The following is a 9,312-nucleotide window of genomic DNA, read 5'->3' as shown; positions in this document are numbered from 1 at the left end:
AGTGAAAGGCGTACTTGAAGTCAAACCACCACCCATTGCAAACGGCGAGCTGGAGTTACCGCGAGAATTGCAGCTTTATTCTGGATAAGGTTGCAGGCTGAACTCCTACTTATCTAAAATCGGTCCCAACATACCCAATACAATATATATACAGAATGCATCGAGTCCTCGCATGGCTCTAACGACCTATTCTCATGGCCAGCTCTCCCTACGGTCTGACTCTGTCTAAACAGCACGTTACAACAACAACAGGATTGAGGAGGATTACCGTTTGAACATTGTTAGAAACGCATATACTCTGTTACCAGGAAGTGTGGTGATCTGTTAAAAAACCCGAAGTTATTGGATCAAGGTAGGTTGTTAAGGTTTAAAACCATTTTAAAATAAAACATGTCATACTATGTAGTATCATCCTATTTTTATATGGATCAAGGTTTTCCAATTTATTTAGCATAAATTTTAATACATCATTGGTGAATATATTGTGTACAAATTTTGACACAAAAAAATATTTTTCTTAATAATAATTTAAAGTTTCGTTTCGTACATGTGATCACTTCTTTTTTTTTTTTTGTGCACAACTGTATATACATGTATGTAAATGAGAAATATTTATTTTTTGTAGATAAACTTTATAAATACATTATAATAAAAGTTTTTAAATATAATAAAAAATAATAATATATACACATTAATTTTCACAACAGTCATTAAAATATTAAAAAGTTCAGTAAGCTATATAATTTTTATATAATACCCATATTTTCAATTAATAAACGATTCAGGATTTTGCGGATAAATGTTTTTAACAATGTGAATATCCGAGATCAATATATAACTCTTACTATATATATATTTTACTTTATACAGACAACTTAAGATTGTACCGTTTATCTTGGAAATAAAGCATTAATACTTTATCGCAAAAGTTGTACGTTTGCATTTGCGTGGATGTAGAAACGTATATACAATTGTATGCGACTGGTGGAATTTGAAACATCACTTGGAATATATGTATGTATATTTTTTTCTAATGATTGATTGACGATTTCCAGACTAAGGGAAGTCTTTTTGTAAGGATTTCTGTACGTGGTAAATGTATGGTATTTTCTGCCGAATTATAATAGTTAATATTTTGACTTATTACTCACATAGCGAAAAAAACTCGTCGATTACATAATAACCATCCAAATATTTTAGATTGTATAACTCATTTAGTATTATGCATTTATATTTATTTATCAATATAACATATGTTTACCATTAGCTTAATATAACTACCGACATTTAGTATGAGTTTTAATATGCTTTTTTAAATGATCACTACGCATGAACCGTCGCTCACATTCTATGCATATAAAAGGTTTCTCTCCAGTGTGCGTGCGAAGGTGACGATTGAGATCATCCTGTCGTTTAAATGACTTTTTACAAAGGTTACACCGACATGGACGGTGGGGATCAATTAAATCTTCCGAAGTATCTTTTCCCAATTGGGACCACCCCATAAATGCACCCTGCCCAGATAGCATTGTTGAATGTTGTTCCATCGTATCAGAATTTTGCCTTTTGATTGCATGTGTTACGAATTCAGAAGACATTTGATCTTCCGAGACCAAAACTGAGGAATTTGGTTTTCTTTCTTCAGCTGTTTCGGGTGGCACTATATGGTACTCCTCGCAATTTTCCGGTCGTTCTAGTTTTATTTTTATAGGTTTGTGATCCAATAAGCTATCAGACGTTAGTTTTTCAGACACTTGTTTAACTTTCGCTTCAGACGTTACATCTTTAGACTGACCGCAGTTTTCAATTAGAGCTGCCATAAAATGCATCCCGTTGCTATATTCTTCTGTTTCGTTAGGAAAATCTGAATCATCAAAGCTATTTTTCGAATCAGATGATTCATTCAAATAACATCCCTTTTTGGAACGATTTCCCTCTTCTTGTACTCGTACTTTTTTAGAACAATTTTGCATCTGTTTAGCATGAGTAGCAAGGTGTTTTGTGAGATGGTCACTACGAGAGAATTTCTTTGTGCACTGGAAAAACGCAAATCAAATATAAAATGATAAAGTTGAAATTATAAATTTCCAACCTGTATACATTCAAACGGTTTTTCTCCCGTATGCGTTCTCACGTGACGATTAAGCTCATCGGATCTAGTAAATCCTTTACCACAGTTTTGTTGTGAACAAACAAAAGGTTTGATGCCAGTATGCCAGGTTAAATGTGAACGTAAGTGAGAACTCTTTCCATAACTTTTCGTGCAATTCTCATACGGACAAGCAAACCTTCGTTTGGGATCTACAGGATTCGGTATGGGCATCAGCTTAATTGTTGGTGTAAGACGAATTTTAGGACTATCTGTATGTTCATTCGGATTTGTATTGCTAACGTTTTGAATCTTTAAAATACTTGCTGGGCGATCATCGATATCTTCGGGAGGTTCATGCTTTATTTCGGATCTTAATCCTGCAATCAATAAAATAGGAGTTTATTTGCGGTAAAATTATAATTATATCTACATTACCATCACTCCCACCTATAGCAGTTGGTAACAACAGCGATGTTGCAGCTGACGTCATCTCTTCCGGTGTGGGCGTGTCATTTATTTTGGCAGACATTTTGTAGCGTACTTTAAACCAAGTTTTTGTTCAAATATTGACTATTAGCATATTAGTGTATTTATTAATAGTATTTTTAATAAGTAACTTGGGACTATGAAGAAAAGAATGTTTGATTTGTTTTTAAGGTTTTGTCGCAGCAAGTTTTCAGTAGGCGTTCCCGTTTGCTTTAGAAGTCCAATCCCACCCCGCTTATCTTTCCAATTTGAAGTACACTATTGTAATTTCATGTCCACTAATAACAATCCTTAAAAACATAGTATTTTTGCAGCCGATTAAAACTAAACAATAACTATATGTTACAATCAATGAATTAATTATGTTAACCGCTTCAAAACTGATTTTTTTTAATATATGTCCACATACCGGGTAAACCACTTGCATTTGCTATGCACAATAAATTACAATGTCTCCCTCTGGTATTACCAACATAAATTTATTCTAACTAATATCGTATTCACACATTGTTTTTATTAATATCTCTATGCGATAATATTCGTTTGAATATTTGTCTTTACAAAGAAAGATAATAAATAAGATATTTCAAATAAAAATAAGGGAAAACTTTAGTATACCATGTTAAGATATTGGAAATAGAATGGGTATGGTCGGATAGAGGAGGTTCTCCAGATATATATAGTTATAGCCACGGAAAACTTAGTTTTGGAGGTATTGCGTTTAAAGATTAAAATTACCACTATTTGAAGTATGTATTTTTTCGATTTCAAATTAATTTTACACTTATATATTGCAATTTTATATAAACTACAACGTCACTAATTCGTTCGTACACATTTATTTTTACATTATATAGTGTAAAAGAAGTTTTATATCATTATTTAACTTATTTTTTTTGTTCCCAAACACTTCCTTTAATCGTTCGTACACATTTATTTTACATTATATAGTGCGAAAATAGTTTTATATCAATAGTAAACTTATTGTTCGTCTTTTACTTATTACTGCTAAATTGAAGAGAACATGGTCCAGTGTCAACGGGAACACTAAGCTAAAGATCATCAATGGTTTTCTTAATGTTTAATTTTTTATTCCCTGATCAAACAACGACTTTGAATATTTGTAAATTTTCAACCGGGGAACTCATCTCACTACGATGGAATCCACCCCGTGAAAATAGATGTTGTCTAAATATTTTATTGCTGTCAATATTGCCAATTGAGTCGGCATATTGCTTTTGTTTGCCAAAAGTTGTGTAAATAATTTGTAAGTTTCAAGCGAGCAAATGCTCGATGCTACTTGACAAAAAATTTTGTCAATAGTCGGCAATAGTTATTGCCCTGTTATCCAAATATCGGTTAAGTCACAGTTTAACTACTAAACAGTGGCATTAGATATCTCTGTCCAAGTTTATTTTTTTCAATTGACAATACTCACCGAATTTCCTGTGTATGTATTATCTGACAGTGGGTGAAATACACGGTTACACCTATTGAAAAATAGCAGGAGAAGACCATAAAAACGAATCGAACATCCATAGTTTTATAGTACAATAGTACCTATGAAAATACTTATACTTATACAGATATATACACTAATATACTAATAGTTAATATTTGAAGAAAAAATAGGTTGAAAGTTTCCGAAAAATTGCCACAATAATTCTTTATACACTAAAGAAGTGAATATACATGACATTAAAGGAGTATCTGTCTGTAATTTTCCAAAAATTTGGGTAATATTGTGTTGCGTTATATTTGCTCAAAAATGTAAGTGGCGTGAAATGCAACCCTAGTGTATTAGTCAGCCATCGCACAAACATAAAATTTAACGAAATCCGCCCGTAAAGGTGTTCGTTTCTACGTGTTTTCTGCCGTATTGGAAAAAAGGTTTTTGTTTAAGTGATAAATTGTGTACAAAAAATTCCAAACATATAAATACTTATATTTATTATTTGTGGAGTGTTGAGTGATAGTGTTTTAAGTAGGTATTGGGAAAATTTAGATGGTGATGCAAGTGAGCTATGAACAAGTAATAGTGATGACAAAGAGAAACTTGATTGGAATGCGTAGATGAGTAAAAGTAATTGAACCAAGTAGTCAGTTACAATCTTGTAATAATTAGTAGCGTCAAACTTTAAATATTGAAATATGTTCAGTTTTTGTGTACATTAGCAATTTGATAAAATATAGCATTTACATTAATGTTTGAGATAAGGTGTTGAGTTTTGAGAATGTGTGTTGGCATTTGTTCATAGTATTGCGCGAATAATTAAATAAAAAGGGTGACTAAGATGCAACACTGCTGTGCTGGTAGATATTCGATTGGAAGAAAGAAGCCGGTCGTAGTCGTTTGAGAGTAGAGTAATTGAGAAGTCGTTTAACGAAAGTGGAATAAAGTGGGGAAGTATGTGTTGAATTAAGGAGTGGAGTTAAATATTTTAAAAATCTCCAAAGAAAGGATTAAAGTGTCGTGGAATTTAAATCTATCGGAATTCTCTTTTTTTATCAATATTTTAAGAAACTCAACACAAACAGTTAATGTACGATTATTAAAGCGGTTAAAAACGTGCGGTACTTAATTTAAAAAAAAAGCGAATGTAAATGTAATAAAGAATACGAATAAATTGTGAAGTGCAAACCTTGTGTGCAACCAACGGTATTACACAAACATCAATATATATGTACTACATTTGCTTCAAATGCCAAGATTACAGTTGTGATTAAATATTTTTGCATTAAGTACGTCTTTTAGTTATTCAAAAATAAAGAAATGCCCGCTGTCTGACCAAACTCTACATATAATAATAGCAAGCAATTTTCACTTTCAGATACGCTGAATTACTAACAAAAATTTCATATTTTTTATATAAAAAGGTGAATGAAGATTTTTTTAAAATTATGTGATGTGCTTTATTTAATTTGTTTATATAATTCTTTCGCTTAAATAAACAATCCKCGGAACGGCTGGCTTGTACTATATATATATACAGCTGCGAGTAGTGAAATAGTAGTGGGTGTTAGAGTTTTACATACCTGTGAGTTATGCAAAATTCTAAACAATTTTAACATCAATTGAAACGATAAAGGGGATAGCTTCCCCGGATTTCGGTAATAAAGTGGGTGTCACTGGAAAGGTGACGTTCTCCAGATCACGAAAAAATATATATATAGTTGCCGTTGACTTATAGTGTTAAAGATATTTGCGTTTAAAATTAAAAAATTTACAACTTTTAAATTGATAAATTGTTTATTGTGAATAACTTTTTCACTTGTATTATGCACTTTTCACTTACTAACACTTCACTATAACGTTTTTGTATATCAATTTTTTTAATATTTATTGCAAATAAAGCTTTATTTCAATTTTGTTTTAGTTAAATTCACTGCATTTGCACAACAAGAATAGGGTTGCATACTAGCAAATAAATGGTATTGCTATATCTGTCTACTTTTATTTGCAATAAATATTAAGCACATTAATATACAAAAACGTTGAGTGAAGTGTTAGTAAGTCAAATGTGGGCACAATTCCGATATCTTTGGCGCCACGATCTGAAGGTACCGTTGGAAAGAGGAAGTCCTCCTGAATAAAAAATGTATAGGGTTGTAGGTACCGCAAACGCTTAGTTTAGGAGATATTCGACCTTATATTTCAAAAATTCACATTACACATTAAACACACTTTATTCACATTTTTCACTTCAAATTAATTAAATTACACTATAACTTGTAGATAACTCCATATCTTACACTTTAAGCGGGTTTTTTACCTAAAAAATCTGCATTTTAAAAATTACATTTTACACTCGGTTTTAACCCCATTTGTTTACCAAACATTACGACGAAATGGAGCGCTGCCATGTGATGATAAGGCAATTCGCTGAAACTCCTTTTCGCAAAACTTTATCTATTCATGCATATGGATATTTTCTTATTTAAATTTATTAAGCAAATAGGTAATATTATATACATGTATTACTAATATTATATAATAATATTGTATATATGTACATATGTATAAGTAATATTATATAATAATATTACGTAATAAAGTGTAAAGTATATTAGTACAGTACGAAAATTCAAATTTCATTTCAATATGAGTGCATGGTAACCAACAAATATAACCACTTTATAACAAAAACTCAATATATTTTTTTATTTTTAACGCAGAAAGGAGTATTTCGTGAAAGTACTTCAGTCCACCCGGGTATTCGCTTGGCCAGGGTTATTTTTTTAAAGCGCGGCCGAAGGCCGCCAACGCAGAAAGGAGTACCCCGCGAAAGTACTACAGTCCACCCGGGTATTCGCTCGGCCAGCGTTATTTTTTTAGACCGCGGCCAAGGGCCGCCAATGCACAAAGGTGTACTGCGCGAAAGGGTTATTTTTTTAAAGTACTTCAGTCATCCCGACATGATATTATATACATTTTATAATACTATATTATCATAGAGTTCTAATTATATGTGTTTATTAAATATAAATTACATATTATACATATACATACTATATGTAAAATGTATAATATGTGGAAAAAGTTTTCACAACTCAATTAAAACTTAAAAAATGTTAGAAAGTATTTTTTTATTATAATTAATGTAGAAAAAAGAATCACGCAAAAAAACAAACGAAGAAAAATCGTTAAGAATCCTACATATTTGGTGTTTAAGTTGTGGCAACGCTCGTTTTCCTCATAATTGTAAACAATCTAACCTTTGCAACGCCGAGTTCGCTAAGTGATTTTTAAATTAATAAATTTAGGGGAAATATTACAAAATAAAATTGAAATGTGAACTTATTTCAATGTTTAGAGTGTATATTTAAATATACAGAGTGGAAAACGTGAATAAATTTAATGGAAGAGAAATATGTACCTTGTGTTATTAGTGCATATTTTTGAACTTTTAATCGTGAAAATTTTAAAAAATATAAGTAATTTTTATATTATTTTTGGATATTCCTACTCTGGAGAAGCTCCCCTATCCGGACATACCCAATTTATACGGAAATTAGGTTTTTTTTTTTACCCCTCCGCCAAAGTAAATCGTGCCGAAATGTGCATAATATAAGTGGAAAAGTTATTCACAATATACAAATTATCAATTTAAAAGTTGTCAATTTTTTAACTTTAACTGTACATGTTTTCGTGATCTGGAGAACGTCACCTTTCCAGTGACACACATTTTATCCCCGAAATCCGGGGATGCTATTCTAAATTTTACTTCATAAAGCTGCAGGAGACTTATATAATTCGAGTTTAAAGTGCAAAAATTTACAATATAAGATAGAATGTCTAGAATGTCTTATAACTATTTGCTTTTTCCATTTTTAGTTTTATCTTTTCCATTTGATTAAATTTAGTATGGTACTACTATTTGTTTGCATGTAATTGTTATGTTACGTAAAATTATAAAACTTTAATTACGATACAAAAATATTTGCCCACTATTTATAAATAAATAAATGTCTAAAACTATTTAGTGATGTGTTTTTGTATATAATGTTGAATAATAGAAGTGGAATTCATATTAAATTGAGAAATTATATTTTTTATTTCGTGAGTTTTGGACTCGAAAATCTCGAAAACCATAAGTCTCCTCTGGCTACATATATAAGTAATAATAATATAGAGAACATCCTCTATCCGCGCATAACAATTTTATGTGAGAATTTGGGGGATGCTATATTAAAGTTTTGTGCGTGTTATAAAAAACTGGTTTGTTTCAGGTTAATCTGTTTATAACTATTTAATCGATATTGTCTAAAAGTGCCGAAATAACATTTCATAAAAGTATAATTAAAATGGCCGAAGAAGTCGATCGTAACGATCCCGAACTGAAATATCTTTCCGTCGAACGGAACCAATTTAATGATCCAGCAACTCAAGCTGAGTGGACACAGAAACGACTTGTTTGGGTCCCACATGAAAACCAGGTATGTATGATTGACATATAAACTTAATGCAAAAAAAAAAATGCCAACATTTTTATACCGCTACCAAAACAGTTCGAAAAAATACACAAAAAGTATTCTGATTAAATTCTTTAAATCTTCAACTTAGTCTACTTTAATTTATTAGGTCTTTTCATTTGTTGAACAACGTTAATTTATAACAAGTAAGGAAGGGCTAAGCTCGGGTGTCACCGAACATTTTATACTCTCGCATGATAAAGTGATAATCGAGATTTCAGGAGTGGCTGTGAACCGATTTCACCCATATTTGGTACATGTCATCAGGGTGTTAAGGAAATATTATATACCGAATTTCATTGAAATCGGTCGAGTACTTCCTGAGATATGGTTTTTGGTCCATAAGTGGGCGACGCCACGCCTATTTTAAATTTAAAAAAAAGCCTGAATGCAGCTTCCTTCTGACATTTATGCCGTAAAATTTAGTGTTTCTGACGTTTTTTGTTAGTCGGTTAACGAACTTTTAGTGATTTTCAACATAACCTTTGCATGGGAGGTGGGCGTGGTTATTATCCGATTTCTTCCACTTTTGAACTGTATATGGAAATGCCTGAAAGAAACGACTCTATACAGTTTGGTTGACATAGCTATAGCAGTTTTCGAGATATGTACAAAAAAGTTAGTAGGGGGCAGCGCCATGCCCAGTTTTCCAAAAAAAATAAGTTCAAATATGCCCCTCCCTAATGCGATCCTTTGTGCCAAATTTCATTTTAATATCTTTATTTATGGCTTAGTTATGACACTTTATTGGTTTTCGGTTC

The 9,312-nt window shown here is 31.5% G+C and overlaps 2 protein-coding genes across 9 annotated transcripts in view; one reads left to right on the top strand and one right to left on the bottom strand.

Annotated features, from left to right (window-relative positions):
• Window positions 1–1,114: 1,114 nt before the first annotated feature.
• Window positions 1,115–3,032, bottom strand: LOC108964984 (zinc finger protein 84). Of its 2 annotated transcripts, none has more exons than XM_018927081.1 (3): window positions 2,528–3,032; window positions 2,093–2,469; window positions 1,115–2,036 (listed from the first exon to the last, which is right to left on the bottom strand). In XM_018927081.1, the coding sequence occupies exons 1-3, from the start codon at window positions 2,619–2,621 to the stop codon at window positions 1,278–1,280; spliced, it is 1,230 nt and encodes a 409-aa protein (XP_018782626.1). In that variant the 5' UTR covers window positions 2,622–3,032; the 3' UTR covers window positions 1,115–1,277. The 2 variants fall into 2 exon arrangements, with proteins under 2 accessions (XP_018782626.1, XP_018782627.1); XM_018927082.1 differs by having other exon boundaries at window positions 2,540–3,032.
• A 1,356-nt stretch (window positions 3,033–4,388) lies between these two features.
• LOC108964995 (myosin heavy chain, non-muscle) overlaps window positions 4,389–9,312 on the top strand; it is a 46,555-nt gene continuing 41,631 nt past the window's right edge. For 3 of the 7 annotated variants that reach the window (XM_018927103.1, XM_018927102.1, XM_018927096.1), the window contains exons 1-2: window positions 4,927–5,455; window positions 8,309–8,515. In XM_018927103.1, coding sequence (XP_018782648.1) covers window positions 8,384–8,515 — 132 coding nt within the window. In that variant the 5' untranslated portion in view covers window positions 4,927–5,455; window positions 8,309–8,383. Of the gene's footprint in view, window positions 4,563–4,905; window positions 5,456–5,525; window positions 5,617–8,308; window positions 8,516–9,312 lie in introns of those variants that run through there. The other 4 variants (XM_018927098.1, XM_018927097.1, XM_018927100.1 and 1 more) reach the window with 4 other exon arrangements.

The sequence above is a fragment of the Bactrocera latifrons genome, unplaced genomic scaffold (assembly GCF_001853355.1).
Source record: "Bactrocera latifrons isolate USDA-ARS-PBARC rearing strain unplaced genomic scaffold, ASM185335v1 scaffold_131, whole genome shotgun sequence".
Classification (NCBI taxonomy): domain Eukaryota; kingdom Metazoa; phylum Arthropoda; class Insecta; order Diptera; family Tephritidae; genus Bactrocera; species Bactrocera latifrons.
Note: the sequence above shows the minus strand (reverse complement) of the source record. Positions and strands in the feature narration are given on the sequence as shown.

Bases quoted from the DNA above. Each gene is read 5' to 3' on its own strand.
- LOC108964984 (XM_018927081.1), bottom strand. From the start codon at position 2,621: ATGTCTGCCAAAATAAATGACACGCCCACACCGGAAGAGATGACGTCA. The intron at 2,470-2,527 runs GTAATGTAGATA...TATTGATTGCAG, and splicing joins TGCTATAGGTGGGAGTGATG to GATTAAGATCCGAAATAAAG. The intron at 2,037-2,092 runs GTTGGAAATTTA...GCGTTTTTCCAG, and splicing joins AACCGTTTGAATGTATACAG to TGCACAAAGAAATTCTCTCG.